This window comes from Oncorhynchus masou, chromosome 12 (assembly GCF_036934945.1).
Source record: "Oncorhynchus masou masou isolate Uvic2021 chromosome 12, UVic_Omas_1.1, whole genome shotgun sequence".
Taxonomy (NCBI): Eukaryota; Metazoa; Chordata; class Actinopteri; order Salmoniformes; family Salmonidae; genus Oncorhynchus; species Oncorhynchus masou.
In genome coordinates, this window is record NC_088223.1 from 96,119,574 (window position 1) to 96,141,483 (window position 21,910).

The 21,910-nt window shown below is 35.3% G+C and overlaps 1 protein-coding gene across 1 annotated transcript in view; it reads right to left on the reverse strand.

Moving 5' to 3' along the window:
* Positions 1-19,102, reverse strand: part of LOC135549260 (hormonally up-regulated neu tumor-associated kinase homolog A-like) — a 53,497-nt gene extending 34,395 nt beyond the window's left edge. The window contains exon 1 of the mRNA XM_064979286.1: positions 18,530-19,102. Coding sequence (XP_064835358.1) covers positions 18,530-18,847 — 318 coding nt within the window. The 5' untranslated portion in view covers positions 18,848-19,102. The remainder of the gene's footprint in view (positions 1-18,529) is intronic.
* Positions 19,103-21,910: the final 2,808 nt, after the last annotated feature.

The window sequence follows — 21,910 nt, forward strand, 5'->3', positions numbered from 1 at the left end:
TAGTTAGAGCGTTGGACTAGTAACCAAAAGGTTGCAAGTTCGAATCCCCCAGCTGACAAGGTACAAATCTGTCGTTCTGCCCCTGAACAGGCAGTTAACCCACTGTTCCTAGGCCGTCATTGAAAATAAGAATTTGTTCTTAACTGACTTGCCTAGTAAAATAAAGGTAAAATAAAAGTAAAAAAAAAAAAAGTAAAAGTGAAAGTCACCCAGTAAAATACTACTTGAGTAAAAGTCTAAAAAGTATTTGGTTTTAAATGTACTTAAGTATCAAAAGTAAAATTATAAATAATTTCAAATTCCTTATATTAAGTAAACTAGATGGCGCCATTTTCTTTTTTCTTTATTTATGGATAACCAGGGGAACACTCCAACATTTAGACATAATTTACAAACAAAGGATTTGTGTTTAGTGAGTCCTCCAAATCAGAGGCAGTAGGGATGACCAGGGATGTTCTCTGTTTAGTGAGTCCTCCAGATCTGAGGCAGTAGGGATGACCAGGGATGTTCTCTGTTTAGTGAGTCCTCCAGATCAGAGGCAGTAGGGATGACCAGGGATGTTCTCTGTTTAGTGAGTCCTCCAGATCAGAGGCAGTAGGGATGACTAGGGATGTTCTCTTGATAAGTGTGTCAAAATCTAACGAGTACCTCTGTTTGTCAGAGAGAATGTATGGAGTAGAAAGTACATTATTTTCCTTAGGAATGTAGTAAAGTAAAAGTAGTCAAAAAAAACCATGTAAATTAAAGTACAGATACCAACCAAAAGAATGAAGTAGTACTTGAAAGTATTTTTACTGAAGTACTTTACACTACTGCTCAGTATTTCATTTCCACGATATAAATAACCTAGGACTTATTTCTAACTAAATGTTGCGATTTGACTTGCGAATTCGAGCAAAACTGTTGGAATCATGGAAATATAATGACTATTCTAATTCGATAGTTAGAATATAATTAGTGGGCACATTGAATACATTGTTTGACATAACAACAAATGAAAATGCCAGGGAGGAGTTATTGTGACAGGGTAGAAACTAAAGTGTTGATAAGTGTTTCCTAGGGGACCTTATAATCTTTGACTACATTGCATGTTCTCTTAGCTACTTCATGTAGCTAACATATTCTTGCTTTGCAAATTCCTCTGATTTAGAAGATACTGTTGCACAAACAACATGCTGATTTAGGTCTACATCACTGGTATTATCAGGCAGTATTAGCTATCTACGTTTGCTCTTAATCAGTACATGTATTAGCTAGCTAGCTATTAGCATTAGAGGCTAACAATTAGCATCTCACAAGATTTAGGGCAACTTGCGAAGAAAAGACAAACTTGCTGTTTGCAGATGTAAAAAATAAGCTAATAGTGTCATTATAGAACGCTAGTGGATTTATATTAAGAAGCAAAGTGAAAACAGCATCGTTGTCATCATTGTCAGAACTGGAAGCACAAGCATTTCGCTACACTCGCATTAACATCTGCTAACCATGTGTATGTGACAAATAAAATTTGATTTGATTTGTTGCATGTGCTGCATTGACCATGCAGACTGAACACAAGTGTCTCTTGGTTGAGGAACATCAAATGCGCTCCTTGAGTGACAGGGGGCGTGGCTAGGTCTGTGTGGAAGGAGAGAAAGAGCCGAGAGAGATTACTGAAGTAGCTAAAAGGAAACTATAAACATGGTCGTTACACACAGAGTAACGTATTTAACAAACCAAACATTCAAATCCTGGTATAGAAGGTAAAGTAAAACCCAAACCGGTCACTGCATCAATACCTGTATATCTTGAACATCTTGGCCATGTTCTGTTATAATCTCTACCCGGCACAGCCAGAAGAGGACTGGCCACCCCACATAGCCTGGTTCCTCTCTAGGTTTCTTCCTAGGTTTTGGCTTTTCTAGGGAGTTTTTCCTAGCCACCGTGCTTCTACACCTGCATTGCTTGCTGTTTGGGGTTTTAGGCTGGGTTTCTGTACAGCACTTTGAGATATCAGCTGATGTACGAAGGGCTATATAAATAAATTTGATTTGATTTGATATCATAAAATACGCTCTACTGCCCAGTCCTATAACAAATTCAATATATTTGACCTCTCAGCTTCTCAAATCTAAAAGACAAGGCAAGAAGGGCATTCTATGCCATCAAAAGGAAAATAAAATTCGACATACCAATTAGGATTTGGCTAAAAATACTTGAATCAGTCATAGAGCCCATTGCCCTTTATGGTTGTGATGTCTGGGGTCCGCTCACCAACCAAGACTTCACTAAATGGGACAAACACCAAATTGAGACTCTGCACGCAGAATTCTGCAAAAATATCCTCCGTGTACAACGTAGAACACCAAATAATGCATGCAGAGCAGAATTAAGCCGATACCCACTAATTGTCAAAATCCAGAAAAGAGCTGTTCAATTACTCAATCACCTAAAAGGAAGCGATTCCCAAACCTTCCATAACAAAGTCATCACCTACAGAGAGATGAACCTGGAAAAGAGCCCCCTAAGCAAGCTGGTCCTGGGGCTCTGTTCACAAACACAAACACACCCTACAGAGCCCCAGGAAAGCAGCCCAATTAGACCCAACCAAATCATGAGAAAACAAAAAAGATAATTACTTGACACATTGGAAAGAATTAACAAAAAAAAAATGGGAAAACTAGAATGCTATTTGGCCCTAAACAGAGAGTACACAGCGGCAGAATACCTGACCACTGTGACTGACCCAAAATTAAGGGAAGCTTTGACTATGTACAGACTCAGTGAGCATAGCCTTGCTATTGAGAAAGGCCGCCGTAGGCAGACATGGCTCTCAAGAGAAGACAGGCTATGTGCTCACTGCCCACAAAATGAGGTGGAAACTGAGCTGCACTTCCTAACCTCCTGCCCAATGTATGACCATATTAGAGAGACATATTTCCCTCAGATTACACAGATCCACAAAGAATTTGAAAACAAACCCAATTTTAATAAACTCCCATATCTACTGGTTGAAATACCAGTGTGCCATCACCACAGCAAGATTTGTGACCTGTTGTCACAAGAAAAGGGCAACCAGTGAAGAACAAACACCATTGTAAATACAACCCATATTTATGTTTGAAATGTCTTTATTCTTTTGAAATTTCTGTGAGTGTAATGTTTACTGTTAATTTTTATTGTTTATTTCACTTTTTTATATTATCTACCTCACTTGCTTTGGCAATGTTAACACGTTTCCCCATGCCAATAAAGCCCTTAAATTGAGAGATGCAGAGAGAGAGAGACACACAGAGAGAGACACACAGAGAGGGAAACACAGAGAGAGACCCTGACACACAGAGAGACCCTCACAGAGAGAGAGAGACCCTGACACACAGAGAGACCCTCACAGAGAGAAAGAGACACTGACACACAGACATGCAGTGGAGTTGGGGTGAGGTCACTACTAGACAGCAGAACAGTCTGTATGTTTGAGCAAAGCTACTGAAGAGACCTCTTCACAGCACAGCCACTACCCTGCACGTGGTACAGAACACACACTGCAGTAAATATTGACAATAGTCAAGATGGGTTTTGGGAAGGAGTGTGTGTGTGTGTGTGTGTGTGTGTGTGCGTGCGTGCGTGCGTGCGTGCGTGCGTATCTCTCTCTCACTGTGTTGGTTGGCCATCCACACCTGGCACTATAAGAGCCTATTCATAATGATAACATTAAACAGAGATGATAACATTAAACAGCGATGATAACATTAAACAGAGATGATAACATTAAACAGCGATGATAACATTAAAGTGTGTTATTAACAGCTCAGATTAAACAGCGATGATAACATTAAACAGAGACGATAACATTAAGATGTGTTATTAACAGCTCAGATTAAACAGCGATGATAACATTAAACAGAGACGATAACATTAAGATGTGTTATTAACAGCTCAGATTAAACAGCGATGATAACATTAAAGTGTGTTATTAACAGCTCAGATTAAACAGCGATGATAACCTTAAACAGAGATGATAACATTAAACAGAGATGATAACATTAAGGTGTGTATTAACAGCTCAGATTAAAGGCTATCCACCAGTACATGTGTTATTATATATTAGACATTAGTCATTGTATAGTAGACCTATCAGACACTAGTAGACCTAACAGTCATTGTATAGTAGACCTATCAGTCATTATATAGTAGACCTATCAGTCATTATATAGTAGACCTATCAGTCATTGTATAGTAGACCTATCAGTCATTGTATAGTAGACCTATCAGTCATTGTATAGTAGACCTATCAGTCATTGTATAGTAGACCTATCAGTCATTGTATAGTAGACCTATCAGTCATTGTATAGTAGACCTATCAGTCATTGTATAGTAGACCTATCAGTCATTATATAGTAGACCTATCAGACACTAGTAGACCTATCAGTCATTGTATAGTAGACCTATCAGTCATTATATAGTAGACCTATCAGTCATTGTATAGTAGACCTATCAGTCATTGTATAGTAGACCTATCAGTCATTATATAGTAGACCTATCAGTCATTATATAGTAGACCTATCAGTCATTGTATAGTAGACCTATCAGTCATTAGACCTATATAGTAGACCTATCAGTCATTGTATAGTAGACCTATCAGTCATTGTATAGTAGACCTATCAGTCATTGTATAGTAGACCTATCAGTCATTGTATAGTAGACCTATCAGTCATTATATAGTAGACCTATCAGTCATTATATAGTAGACCTATCAGTCATTGTATAGTAGACCTATCAGTCATTATATAGTAGACCTATCAGACACTAGTAGACCTATCAGTCATTATATAGTAGACCTATCAGTCATTGTATAGTAGACCTATCAGTCATTATATAGTAGACCTATCAGTCATTATATAGTAGACCTATCAGACACTAGTAGACCTATCAGTCATTGTATAGTAGACCTATCAGACACTAGTAGACCTATCAGTCATTATATAGTAGACCTATCAGTCATTGTATAGTAGACCTATCAGTCATTGTATAGTAGACCTATCAGTCATTATATAGTAGACCTATCAGTCATTATATAGTAGACCTATCAGTCATTATATAGTAGACCTATCAGTCATAGTAGACCTATCAGACATTAGTAGACCTATCAGTCATTGTATAGTAGACCTATCAGACTCTAGTAGACCTATCAGTCATTTATATAGTAGACCTATCAGTCATTGTATAGACCTATCAGTCATTGTATAGTAGACCTATCAGTCATTGTATAGTAGACCTATCAGTCATTGTATAGTAGACCTATCAGTCATTATATAGTAGACCTATCAGTCATTGTATAGTAGACCTATCAGTCATTATATAGTAGACCTATCAGTCATTATATAGTAGACCTATCAGTCATTATATAGTAGACCTATCAGTCATTGTATAGTAGACCTATCAGTCATTATATAGTAGACCTATCAGTCATTATATAGTAGACCTATCAGTCATTATATAGTAGACCTATCAGTCATTATATAGTAGACCTATCAGTCATTATATAGTAGACCTATCAGTCATTATATAGTAGACCTATCAGTCATTATATAGTAGACCTATCAGTCATTATATAGTAGACCTATCAGTCATTCATATAGTAGACCTATCAGTCATTATATAGTAGACCTATCAGTCATTATATAGTAGACCTATCAGTCATTATATAGTAGACCTATCAGTCATTATATAGTAGACCTATCAGACATAGTAGACCTATCAGTCATTATAGTAGACCTATAGTAGACCTATCAGTCATTGTATAGTAGACCTATCAGTCATTATATAGTAGACCTATCAGTCATTGTATAGTAGACCTATCAGTAGACCTATCAGTCATTGTATAGTAGACCTATCAGTCATTATATAGTAGACCTATCAGTCATTATATAGTAGACCTATCAGTCATTATATAGTAGACCTATCAGTCATTATATAGTAGACCTATCAGTCATTATATAGTAGACCTATCAGTCATTATATAGTAGACCTATCAGTCATTATATAGTAGACCTATCAGTCATTATATAGTAGACCTATCAGTCATTATATAGTAGACCTATCAGTCATTATATAGTAGACCTATCAGTCATAGTAGACCTATATAGTAGACCTATCAGTCATTGTATAGTAGACCTATCAGTCATTATATAGTAGACCTATCAGTCATTATATAGTAGACCTATAGTAGTAGACCTATCAGTCATTGTATAGTAGACCTATCAGTCATTGTATAGTAGACCTATCAGTCATTATATAGTAGACCTATCAGTCATTATATAGTAGACCTATCAGTCATTATATAGTAGACCTATCAGTCATTATATAGTAGACCTATCAGTCATTGTATAGTAGACCTATCAGTCATTATATAGTAGACCTATCAGTCATTATATAGTAGACCTATCAGTCATTATATAGTAGACCTATCAGTCATTATATAGTAGACCTATCAGTCATTATATAGTAGACCTATCAGTCATTATATAGTAGACCTATCAGTCATTATATAGTAGACCTATCAGTCATTATATAGTAGACCTATCAGTCATTATATAGTAGACCTATCAGTCATTATATAGTAGACCTATCAGTCATAGTAGACCTATATAGTAGACCTATCAGTCATTATATAGTAGACCTATCAGTCATTGTATAGTAGACCTATCAGTCATTATATAGTAGACCTATCAGTCATTATATAGTAGACCATTATATAGTAGACCTATCAGTCATTATATAGTAGACCTATCAGTCATTATATAGTAGACCTATCAGTCATTATATAGTAGACCTATCAGTCATTATATAGTAGACCTATCAGTCATTGTATAGTAGACCTATCAGTCATTATATAGTAGACCTATCAGTCATTATATAGTAGACCTATCAGTCATTGTATAGTAGACCTATCAGTCATTGTATAGTAGACCTATCAGTCATTATAGTAGACCTATCAGACCTAGTAGACCTATCAGTCATTATATAGTAGACCTATCAGTCATTATATAGTAGACCTATCAGTCATTATATAGTAGACCTATCAGTCATTATATAGTAGACCTATCAGTCATTATATAGTAGACCTATATATAGTAGACCTATCAGTCATTATATAGTAGACCTATCAGTCATTATATAGTAGACCTATCAGTCATTATATAGTAGACCTATCAGTCATTATATAGTAGACCTATCAGTCATTATATAGTAGACCTATCAGTCATTATATAGTAGACCTATCAGTCATTATATAGTAGACCTATCAGTCACATATAGTAGACCTATCAGTCATTATATAGTAGACCTATCAGTCATTGTATAGTAGACCTATCAGTCATTATATAGTAGACCTATCAGTCATTATATAGTAGACCTATCAGTCATAGTAGACCTATCAGTCATTATATAGTAGACCTATCAGTCATTATATAGTAGACCTATCAGTCATTATATAGTAGACCTATCAGTCATTATATAGTAGACCTATCAGTCATTATATAGTAGACCTATCAGTCATTGTATAGTAGACCTATCAGTCATTGTATAGTAGACCTATCAGTCATTGTATAGTAGACCTATCAGTCATTATATAGTAGACCTATCAGTCATTATATAGTAGACCTATCAGTCATTGTATAGTAGACCTATCAGTCATTAGACCTATAGTAGACCTATCAGTCATTATATAGTAGACCTATCAGTCATTGTATAGTAGACCTATCCATTATAGTAGACCTATCAGTCATTATATAGTAGACCTATCAGACACTAGTAGACCTATCAGTCATTATATAGTAGACCTATCAGTCATTAGACCTATAGTAGACCTATCAGTCATTGTATAGTAGACCTATCAGTCATAGTAGACCTATATAGTAGACCTATCAGTCATTATATAGTAGACCTATCAGTCATTGTATAGTAGACCTATCAGTCATTATATAGTAGACCTATCAGTCATTATATAGTAGACCTATCAGTCATTATATAGTAGACCTATCAGTCATTATATAGTAGACCTATCAGTCATTATATAGTAGACCTATCAGTCATTATATAGTAGACCTATCAGTCATAGTAGACCTATCAGTCATTATATAGTAGACCTATCAGTCATTATATAGTAGACCTATCAGTCATTATATAGTAGACCTATCAGTCATTGTATAGTAGACCTATCAGTCATTATATAGTAGACCTATCAGACATTATATAGTAGACCTATCAGTCATTGTATAGTAGACCTATCAGTCATTATATAGTAGACCTATCAGTCATTATATAGTAGACCTATCAGTCATTATATAGTAGACCTATCAGTCACATAGTAGACCTATCAGTCATTATATAGTAGACCTATCAGTCATTAGACCTATATAGTAGACCTATCAGTCATTGTATAGTAGACCTCATCAGTATAGTAGACCTATCAGACATTATATAGTAGACCTATCAGTCATAGTAGACCTATCAGACACTAGTAGACCTATCAGTCATTGTATAGTAGACCTATCAGTCATAGTAGACCTATCAGTAGACCTATCAGTCATTGTATAGTAGACCTATCAGTCATTGTATAGTAGACCTATCAGTCATTATATAGTAGACCTATCAGTCATTATATAGTAGACCTATCAGACACTAGTAGACCTATCAGTCATTATATAGTAGACCTATCAGTCATTATATAGTAGACCTATCAGTCATTATATAGTAGACCTATCAGTCATTATATAGTAGACCTATCAGTCATTATATAGTAGACCTATCAGTCATTGTATAGTAGACCTATCAGTCATTATATTAGACCTATCAGACACTAGTAGACCTATCAGTCATTATATAGTAGACCTATCAGTCATTATATAGTAGACCTATCAGTCATTATATAGTAGACCTATCAGACACTAGTAGACCTATCAGTCATTATATAGTAGACCTATCAGTCATTATATAGTAGACCTATCAGTCATTATATAGTAGACCTATCACCTATCAGTCATTATATAGTAGACCTATCAGATAGTAGACCTATAGTAGACCTATCAGTCATTATATAGTAGACCTATCAGTCATTATATAGTAGACCTATCAGTCATTATATAGTAGACCTATCAGTCATTATATAGTAGACCTATCAGTCATTATATAGTAGACCTATCAGTCATTATATAGTAGACCTATCAGTCATTGTATAGTAGACCTATCAGTCATTATATAGTAGACCTATCAGACACTAGTAGACCTATCAGTCATTATATAGTAGACCTATCAGTCATTATATAGTAGACCTATCAGTCATTGTATAGTAGACCTATCAGTCATTATATAGTAGACCTATCAGTCATTATATAGTAGACCTATCAGTCATTATATAGTAGACCTATCAGTCATTGTATAGTAGACCTATCAGTCATTATATAGTAGACCTATCAGTCATTATATAGTAGACCTATCAGTCATTATATAGTAGACCTATCAGTCATTATATAGTAGACCTATCAGTCATTGTATAGTAGACCTATCAGTCATTGTATAGTAGACCTATCAGTCATTATATAGTAGACCTATCAGTCATTATATAGTAGACCTATCAGTCATTATATAGTAGACCTATCAGACACTAGTAGACCTATCAGTCATTATATTATATAGTAGACCTATCAGTCATTATATAGTAGACCTATCAGTCATTATATAGTAGACCTATCAGTCATTATATAGTAGACCTATCAGTCATTATATAGTAGACCTATCAGTCATCAGTCATATAGTAGACCTATCAGTCATTATATAGTAGACCTATCAGTCATTATATAGTAGACCTATCAGTCATTATATAGTAGACCTATATAGTAGACCTATCAGTCATTATATAGTAGACCTATCAGTCATTATATAGTAGACCTATCAGACATTATATAGTAGACCTATCAGTCATTATATAGTAGACCTATCAGTCATTATATAGTAGACCTATCAGTCATTATATAGTAGTAGACCTATCAGTCATTATATAGTAGACCTATCAGTCATTATATAGTAGACCTATCAGTCATTATATAGTAGACCTATCAGTCATTATATAGTAGACCTATCAGTCATTATATAGTAGACCTATCAGTCATTGTATAGTAGACCTATCAGTCATTGTATAGTAGACCTATCAGTCATTATATAGTAGACCTATCAGTCAGTAGACCTATATAGTAGACCTATCAGTCATTGTATAGTAGACCTATCAGTCATTATATAGTAGACCTATCAGTCATTATATAGTAGACCTATCAGTCATTATATAGTAGACCTATCAGTCATTATATAGTAGACCTATCAGTCATTATATAGTAGACCTATCAGTCATTTATAGTAGACCTATCAGACACTAGTAGACCTCAGTCATTATATAGTAGACCTATCAGTCATTATATAGTAGACCTATCAGTCATTATATAGTAGACCTATCAGTCATTTATAGTAGACCTATCAGACTAGTAGACCTATCAGTCATAGTAGACCTATCAGTCAGTATAGACCTCAGATCAGTCATTATATAGTAGACCTATCAGTCATTATATAGTAGACCTATTCATATAGTAGACCTATCAGTCATTATATAGTAGACCTATCAGTCATTATATAGTAGACCTATCAGTCATTATATAGTAGACCTATCAGTCATTATATAGTAGACCTATCAGTCATTATATAGTAGACCTATCAGTCATTGTATAGTAGACCTATCAGTCATTATATAGTAGACCTATCAGTCATTATATAGTAGACCTATCAGTCATTATATAGTAGACCTATCAGACACTAGTAGACCTATCAGTCATTGTATAGTAGACCTATCAGTCATTATATAGTAGACCTATATAGTAGACCTATCAGTCATTATATAGTAGACCTATCAGTCATTATATAGTAGACCTATCAGTCATTATATAGTAGACCTATCAGTCACATAGTAGACCTATCAGTCATTGTATAGTAGACCTATCAGTCATTATATAGTAGACCTATCAGTCATTATATAGTAGACCTATCAGTCATTATATAGTAGACCTATCAGTCATTATATAGTAGTAGACCTATCAGACACTAGTAGACCTATCAGTCATTATATAGTAGACCTATCATCATTATATAGTAGACCTATCAGTCATTATATAGTAGACCTATCAGTCATTATATAGTAGACCTATCAGTCATTATATAGTAGACCTATCAGTCATTATATAGTAGACCTATCAGTCATTATATAGTAGACCTATCAGACATATAGTAGACCTATCAGTCATATAGTAGACCTATCAGTCATTATATAGTAGACCTATCAGACATAGTAGACCTATCAGTCATTGTATAGTAGACCTATCAGTCATTATATAGTAGACCTATCAGTCATTATATAGTAGACCTATCAGTCATTATATAGTAGACCTATCAGACCTATCAGTCATTGTATAGTAGACCTATCAGTCATTATATAGTAGACCTATCAGTCATTGTATAGTAGACCTATCAGTCATTATATAGTAGACCTATCAGTCATTGTATAGTAGACCTATCAGTCATTATATAGTAGACCTATCAGTCATTGTATAGTAGACCTATCAGTCATTATATAGTAGACCTATCAGTCATTATATAGTAGACCTATCAGACACTAGTAGACCTATCAGTCATTATATAGTAGACCTATCAGACACTAGTAGACCTATCAGTCATTGTATAGTAGACCTATCAGTCATTATATAGTAGACCTATCAGTCATTATATAGTAGACCTATCAGTCATTGTATAGTAGACCTATCAGTCATTATATAGTAGACCTATCAGTCATTATATAGTAGACCTATCAGTCATTATATAGTAGACCTATCAGTCATTGTATAGTAGACCTATCAGTCATTATATAGTAGACCTATCAGTCATTATATAGTAGACCTATCAGTCATTATATAGTAGACCTATCAGTCATTATATAGTAGACCTATCAGTCATTGTATAGTAGACCTATCAGTCATTATATAGTAGACCTATCAGTCATTATATAGTAGACCTATCAGTCATTATATAGTAGACCTATCAGTCATTATATAGTAGACCTATCAGTCATTATATAGTAGACCTATCAGTCATTATATAGTAGACCTATCAGTCATTATATAGTAGACCTATCAGTCATTATATAGTAGACCTATCAGTCTAGTAGACCTATCAGTCATTATATAGTAGACCTATCAGTCATTGTATAGTAGACCTATCAGTCATTATATAGTAGACCTATCAGTCATTGTATAGTAGACCTATAAGTCATTGTATAGTAGACCTATCAGACATAGTAGACCTATCAGTCATTATATAGTAGACCTATCAGTCATTGTATAGTAGACCTATCAGTCATTATATAGTAGACCTATCAGTCATTGTATAGTAGACCTATCAGTCATTGTATAGTAGACCTATCAGTCATTATATAGTAGACCTATCAGTCATTGTATAGTAGACCTATCAGTCATTATATAGTAGACCTATCAGTCATTATATAGTAGACCTATCAGACACTAGTAGACCTATCAGTCATTATATAGTAGACCTATCAGTCATTGTATAGTAGACCTATCAGTCATTGTATAGTAGACCTATCAGTCATTATATAGTAGACCTATCAGTCATTATATAGTAGACCTATCAGTCATTGTATAGTAGACCTATCAGTCATTGTATAGTAGACCTATCAGTCATTATATAGTAGACCTATCAGTCATTATATAGTAGACCTATCAGTCATTATATAGTAGACCTATCAGTCATTGTATAGTAGACCTATCAGTCATTGTATAGTAGACCTATCAGTCATTATATAGTAGACCTATCAGACACTAGTAGACCTAACAGTCATTGTATAGTAGACCTATCAGTCATTGTATAGTAGACCTATCAGTCATTATATAGTAGACCTATCAGACATTATATAGTAGACCTATCAGTCATTATATAGTAGACCTATCAGTCATTATATAGTAGACCTATCAGTCATTGTATAGTAGACCTATCAGTCATTGTATAGTAGACCTATCAGTCATTATATAGTAGACCTATCAGTCATTGTATAGTAGACCTATCAGTCATTGTATAGTAGACCTATCAGTCATTATATAGTAGACCTATCAGTCATTATATAGTAGACCTATCAGTCAGTGTATAGTAGACCTATCAGTCATTGTATAGTAGACCTATCAGTCATTATATAGTAGACCTATCAGTCATTATATAGTAGACCTATCAGTCATTGTATAGTAGACCTATCAGTCATTATATAGTAGACCTATCAGTCATTGTATAGTAGACCTATCAGTCATTATATAGTAGACCTATCAGTCATATAGTAGACCTATCAGTCATTATATAGTAGACCTATCAGTCATTATATAGTAGACCTATCAGTCATTATATAGTAGACCTATCAGTCATTATATAGTAGACCTATCAGTCATTATATAGTAGACCTATCAGTCATTGTATAGTAGACCTATCAGTCATTATATAGTAGACCTATAGTAGTCATTATATAGTAGACCTATCAGTCATTATATAGTAGACCTATCAGTCATTATATAGTAGACCTATCAGTCATTATATAGTAGACCTATCAGTCATTGTATAGTAGACCTATCAGTCATTATATAGTAGACCTATCAGTCATTATATAGTAGAACTATCAGTCATTATATAGTAGACCTATCAGTCATTATATAGTAGACCTATCAGTCATTATATAGTAGACCTATCAGTCATTATATAGTAGACCTATCATTATATAGTAGACCTATCAGTCATATAGTAGACCTATCAGTCATTATATAGTAGACCTATCAGTCATTATATAGTAGAACTATCAGTCATTGTATAGTAGACCTATCAGTCATTGTATAGTAGACCTATCAGTCATTGTATAGTAGACCTATCAGTCATTGTATAGTAGACCTATCAGTCATTGTATAGTAGACCTATCAGTCATTATATAGTAGACCTATCAGTCATTATATAGTAGACCTATCAGTCATTGTATAGTAGACTATCAGTATATATAGTAGACCTATCAGTCATTATATAGTAGACCTATCAGTCATTATATAGTAGACCTATCAGTCATTATATAGTAGACCTATCAGTCATTATATAGTAGACCTATCAGTCATTATATAGTAGACCTATCAGTCATTATATAGTAGACCTATCAGTCATTATATAGTAGACCTATCAGTCATTATATAGTAGACCTATCAGTCATTATATAGTAGACCTATCAGTCATTGTATAGTAGACCTATCAGTCATTATATAGTAGACCTATCAGTCATTATATAGTAGACCTATATAGTAGACCTATCAGTCATTTATAGTAGACCTATCAGTCATTGTATAGTAGACCTATCAGTCATTGACCTATATAGTAGACCTATCAGTCATTATATAGTAGACCTATCAGTCATTATATAGTAGACCTATCAGACACTAGTAGACCTATCAGTCATTATATAGTAGACCTATCAGTCATTATATAGACCTATCAGACACTAGTAGACCTATCAGTCATTATATAGTAGACCTATCAGTCATTATATAGTAGACCTATCAGTCATTAGACCTATCAGTCCAGTAGACCTATCAGTCATTATATAGTAGACCTATCAGTCATTGTATAGTAGACCTATCAGTCATTATATAGTAGACCTATCAGTCATTGTATAGTAGACCTATCAGTCATTATATAGTAGACCTATCAGTCATTGTATAGTAGACCTATCAGTCAGACCTATCATTATATAGTAGACCTATCAGACATTGTATAGTAGACCTATCAGTCATTATATAGTAGACCTATCAGTCATTGTATAGTAGACCTATCAGACACTAGTAGACCTATCAGTCATTATATAGTAGACCTATCAGAGACTAGTAGACCTATCAGTCATTGTATAGTAGACCTATCAGTCATTATATAGTAGACCTATCAGTCATTGTATAGTAGACCTATCAGTCATTATATAGTAGACCTATCAGACACTAGTAGACCTATCAGTCATTATATAGTAGACCTATCAGTCATAGTAGACCTATCAGTCATTATATAGTAGACCTATCAGTCATTGTATAGTAGACCTATCAGTCATTGTATAGTAGACCTATCAGACACTAGTAGACCTATCAGTCATTGTATAGTAGACCTATCAGTCATTATATAGTAGACCTATCAGTCATTAGTATAGTAGACCTATCAGTCATTATATAGTAGACCTATCAGTCATTATATAGTAGACCTATCAGTCATTGTATAGTAGACCTATCAGTCATTATATAGTAGACCTATATAGTAGACCTATCAGTCATTGTATAGTAGACCTATCAGTCATTGTATAGTAGACCTATCAGTCATTATATAGTAGACCTATCAGTCATTATATAGTAGACCTATCAGACATTATATAGACCTATCAGTCATTATATAGTAGACCTATCAGTCATTATATAGTAGACCTATCAGTCATTATATAGTAGACCTATCAGTCATTGTATTAGACCTAGTATAGTAGACCTATCAGTCATTGTATAGTAGACCTATCAGACACTAGTAGACCTATCAGTCATTATATAGTAGACCTATCAGTCATAGTAGACCTATCAGTCATTATATAGTAGACCTATCAGTCATTATATAGTAGACCTATCAGTCATTATATAGTAGATTGTATAGTAGACCTATCAGTCATTGTATAGTAGACCTATCAGTCATTATATAGTAGACCTATCAGTCATTATATAGTAGACCTATCAGACATATAGTAGACCTATCAGTCATTATATAGTAGACCTATCAGTCATTATATAGTAGACCTATCAGTCATTACCTATCAGTCATTATATAGTAGACCTATCAGTCATAGTAGACCTATCAGTCATTGTATAGTAGACCTATCAGTCATTGTATAGTAGACCTATCAGTCATTATATAGTAGACCTATCAGTCATTGTATAGTAGACCTATCAGTCATTATATAGTAGACCTATCAGTCATTATATAGTAGACCTATCAGTCATTATATAGTAGACCTATCAGACACTAGTAGACCTATCAGTCATTATATAGTAGACCTATCAGTCATTATATAGTAGACCTATCAGTCATTATATAGTAGACCTATCAGTCATTATATAGTAGACCTATCAGTCATTGTATAGTAGACCTATCAGTCATTATATAGTAGACCTATCAGTCATTATATTGACCTATATAGTAGACCTATCAGTCATTATATAGTAGACCTATCAGACACTAGTAGACCTATCAGTCATTATATAGTAGACCTATCAGTCATTATATAGTAGACCTATCAGTCATTATATAGTAGACCTATCAGTCATTGTATAGTAGACCTATCAGTCATTGTATAGTAGACCTATCAGTCATTATATAGTAGACCTATCAGTCATTGTATAGTAGACCTATCAGTCATTATATAGTAGACCTATCAGTCATTATATAGTAGACCTATCAGTCATTATATAGTAGACCTATCAGTCATTATATAGTAGACCTATCAGTCATTATATAGTAGACCTATCAGTCATTATATAGTAGACCTATCAGACAGTCATTATATAGTAGACCTATCAGTCATTATATAGTAGACCTATCAGTCATTATATAGTAGACCTATCAGTCATTGTATAGTAGACCTATCAGTCATTGTATAGTAGACCTATCAGTCATTATATAGTAGACCTATCAGTCATTGTATAGTAGACCTATCAGTCATTATATAGTAGACCTATCAGTCATTATATAGTAGACCTATCAGTCATTATATAGTAGACCTATCAGTCATTATATAGTAGACCTATCAGTCATTGTATAGTAGACCTATCAGTCATTATATAGTAGACCTATCAGTCATTGTATAGTAGACCTATCAGTCATTATATAGTAGACCTATCAGTCATTGTATAGTAGACCTATCAGTCATTGTATAGTAGACCTATCAGACACTAGTAGACCTATCAGTCATTATATAGTAGACCTATCAGTCATTATATAGTAGACCTATCAGTCATTGTATAGTAGACCTATCAGTCATTGTATAGTAGACCTATCAGTCATTATATAGTAGACCTATCAGACACTAGTAGACCTATCAGTCATTGTATAGTAGACCTATCAGTCATTGTATAGTAGACCTATCAGTCATTGTATAGTAGACCTATCAGTCATTGTATAGTAGACCTATCAGTCATTGTATAGTAGACCTATCAGTCATTATATAGTAGACCTATCAGTCATTATATAGTAGACCTATCAGTCATTGTATAGTAGACCTATCAGTCATTGTATAGTAGACCTATCAGACACTAGTAGACCTATCAGTCATTATATAGTAGACCTATCAGTCATTGTATAGTAGACCTATCAGTCATTGTATAGTAGACCTATCAGTCATTATATAGTAGACCTATCAGTCATTATATAGTAGACCTATCAGTCATTGTATAGTAGACCTAACAGTCATTATATAGTAGACCTATCAGACCTACACTAAAGTGATATAATTGTAAAATAACAATGACATTTATATGTGAAGTGTCTATTCATATGTGAAATGTCTATTTATATGTGAAGTGTCTATATGTGAAGTGTCTATTTATATGTGAAATGTCTATTTATATGTGAAATGTCTATATGTGAAGTGTCTATTTATATGTGAAGTGTCTATTTATATGTGAAGTGTCTATTTATATGTGAAGTGTCTATTTATATGTGAAGTGTCTATTTATATGTGAAGTGTCTATTTATATGTGAAGTGTCTATTTATATGTGAAGTGTCTATTTATATGTGAAGTGTCTATTTATATGTGAAGTGTCTATTTATATGTGAAGTGTCTATTTATATGTGAAGTGTCTATTTATATGTGAAATGTCTATTTATATGTGAAATGTCTATTTATATGTGAAGTGTCTATATGTGAAGTCTCTATTTATATGTGAAATGTCTATTTATATGTGAAGTGTCTATTTATATGTGAAGTCTCTATTTATATGTGAAGTGTCTATTTATATGTGAAGTGTCTATTTATATGTGAAGTGTCTATTTATATGTGAAGTGTCTATTTATATGTGAAGTGTCTATTTATATGTGAAGTGTCTATTTATATGTGAAGTGTCTATTTATATGTGAAATGTCTATTTATATGTGAAATGTCTATTTATATGTGAAGTGTCTATTTATATGTGAAGTGTCTAAGTTTTTAATAGTATTGTAATCCAGTTATCAAAGTTGTCAAACTCAGGAATAAATCCTCACATCAAGTTGACTGGTAAAATGGGTCACCTGAGAAAAAAATCTAACTGTTTTTCGTCCCTTGCTGAAAATAATCATTCCACATGCATGGAAAAATGGAAAAAAAGTATTCGTGCATCAGTAAAAACTGTCAACTAGCCCTACCTTCTCTCCAGTCATGGCGTGAAGTCCCTCTCGGACTTTAGCGAAAGAGCCCTCTCCAAGTTTCCTCCCGATCAAGTAGTTTCCGACCCGCTTAGTGTGGTAAAAATTACGGAGGATATCCGCAGCAGGACTGCCGAGAGAAGCCGGGATATCGTTCTCCGGGGTAGAGACCGGGGCTTTACTCCCGGGGACAACGTTCTCCGGTGTGGAGGCCGGGGCTTTACTCCCGGGGACAACGTTCTCCGGTGTGGAGGCCGGGGCTTTACCCCCGTGTAAGCGGGGACTATCGACAACCATGTCAACGCCAGCAGCTGGCATAAAAACTCCTAACTATCAAACTACAAAAGCACGGTTTATTTTCACCCTTTAGAGAAGTTTCCAACTGTCCGTCCTTGTCTCCTGCGCTCTAAACCTGGCAGGTCCGGTATGTGAGGAGCATCTGAAGTCAGACAAAGTCCCGTCTGCCCCTTCCTGTCCTTTGTCCCCGTTGATTGTAAATAGGCCAATTTAACCGGAACCAGAGCCACCTGTTCAACCAACGCGTCAACATGCAGTGTGCGTTTTTCAAACACTTAAACGGTCTCATAAAGAAAATATAAATCAAAATAGGCTTCTTGACTGAGAAATAAATATCTAAATATTTCCAAAAGTTGCCAAAATGTGTTAAAAGGGAGTGTAAATATTAAAGAACTTCTCTCTCGGTCACTCAATCTATATTTTCTGGAGCTGAGCGTTCCTTTCCGGTGGGTGGTTATTGGACTTGAGACTGAAGAACGCTGTAGGGTTTGAAGCGACTTTCCCGGTTCAGTGGGTGGGCGTCACTTGTTTGTGAGAAAACGCTTCTGACTCGGTAACCGGGTTGTGCTGTACTCCTATCAGACGCGGCGGCGGGAGCAGACGTGAGACCCCCCCCCCCCCCCTCACACCTCTCAAGTCAATTCAAAGGGCTCTCTCCTCTCCAAATACAGTAGCCGCCCCTGCAGCTCAAACAAAGGCTGGTCTAACTCTTCCGGAGACTGGATATGGGGATGATATCACCTGGCTCTCTCTCTTCCCTGATTGGAAGGTGACTCCTGGTAGCTGGAGAATATGGATCATGATTAATGAGTCTATTGATTTGTCTCGCTGTTTGGCGAGAGCCACCCTTCCTCCCATCCTCCTAAGGAGTCGTGTCTTGAATATAGATAACGTTGTGGTGTAAACTAGGCTATGTTATTAACCATGAATAGTCTATAAACGTAAATTATGTGTCATGTCTAAGCTAATATGGGGGGGGGGTTGCATGTTATTTTTTTAGGAACAAAGAAATGTTTTGATGTATGATGTTGAAACTTGCGTAAAAAGGCTGTGACGCTCCACTCCACACGATCAGCTCTGTTACCAAAATAACACGGAGAGAGAATGCGTACCGAATAACCAGATGAGCTACACACCAACATGCTTGTCTAATGGACATATATTTATACAGTGATGTCTCAAGACAAATATGACAGTGTTCTGCTCTAAATTACATTCTAAAGACAGCAACCTTTGTGTTGTCTTTCTATGAGTGTGTTATTAGTGCAGTCAAACGCAAAGGATACAGCTATTGTATCAGATGAGTTGGTCTTCAATACAAGAGAAGTAGCACGCGGGGAAACTAAAACGGGTTTCCTTTTCTCCGTTTATTCATCACCGTGGAGAAGCAGGCTATTTTAATTCATGAATTAATGATAATTGAAGTGAACAAAGAGCAACAGAGTCCCTTTGAAGGTCTCTTCATCTGAGAGGAATGAGCTCAGTCTCTCTCCTGTCAGTCTCTATAAACACACACACACACACACACACACACACACACACACACACATACATACATAGTCTGTCAACACTTAAAGGGTTCATCAGTCTGTCAACCCTTAAAGGGTTTATCAGTCTGTCAACACTTAAAGGGATTATCAGTCTGTCAACACTTAAAGGGTTTATCAGTCTGTCAACCCTTAAAGGGATTATCAGTCTGTCAACCCTTAAAGGGATTATCAGTCTGTCAACCCTTAAAGGGTTTATCAGTCTGTCAACACTTAAAGGGATTATCAGTCTGTCAACCCTTAAAGGGATTATCAGTCTGTCAACCCTTAAAGGGATTATCAGTCTGTCAACCCTTAAAGGGATTATCAGTCTGTCAACACTTAAAGGGTTCATCAGTCTGTCAACCCTTAAAGGGATTATCAGTCTGTCAACCCTTAAAGGGATTATCAGTCTGTCAACCCTTAAAGGGTTTATCAGTCTGTCAACACTTAAAGGGTTTATCAGTCTGTCAACCCTTAAAGGGTTTATCAGTCTGTCAACACTTAAAGGGTTTATCAGTCTGTCAACCCTTAAAGGGTTTATCAGTCTGTCAACCCTTAAAGGGTTTATCAGTCTGTCAACCCTTAAAGGGATTATCAGTCTGTCAACACTTAAAGGGTTTATCAGTCTGTCAACCCTTAAAGGGATTATCAGTCTGTCAACCCTTAAAGGGTTTATCAGTCTGTCAACCCTTAAAGGGATTATCAGTCTGTCAACCCTTAAAGGGATTATCAGTCTGTCAACCCTTAAAGGGTTTATCAGTCTGTCAACACTTAAAGGGATTATCAGTCTGTCAACACTTAAAGGGATTATCAGTCTGTCAACACTTAAAGGGATTATCAGTCTGTCAACACTTAAAGGGATTATCAGTCTGTCAACCCTTAAAGGGTTCATCAGTCTGTCAACCCTTAAAGGGATTATCATAGTCTAAATGTGTACACATACACACAGCAGTGTTCTAGAATATTGGACCGTGAGCTTTCATACTTTTATAATTCTCAGCGCAGCTCAAGCAATTTCTCCCACTTTCAACACATTCAAATGAATGGAAAACACCCACTGGAGCCACATTGGTTGGGAATTGTGGGAAGGTAGACATTTTTGGCTTCGCCCCCCCGCCCAGCGGATGGTGGTCTCAGAGCTGAGTAGTTATGGGTCTATGGACTATCTCGTCTTAGCGTCTATTGAATCTGATTTACGCTATAAAAGGGTTGATTATAGTTCAAAACGTGTGTACATTTTGGACAATTGACTTTCATACTTTAGGAATTCTCAGAACAGGCTCAAATAATTTCTCCAAACTGACACATTCGAATGAATAGATGATTAGTACTGCAGACGTGTTGGTTGGGAATTATGGGAGATGGACATTCGCTCTGTGTATTCCCTGTCAAATGGTGGTTTCAGAGTCAAGTACCTACTGTATGTCACAATGGGCCGCAGGACTATCGGGTCCCAGTGTCTGTGGACTGTGATTCACACTTCATGTAATGCAGTGTGTTTCAGTGTGCTGGAAACAAAAGTATACATCTCACACACTGTGTCAGATAGTGTTGA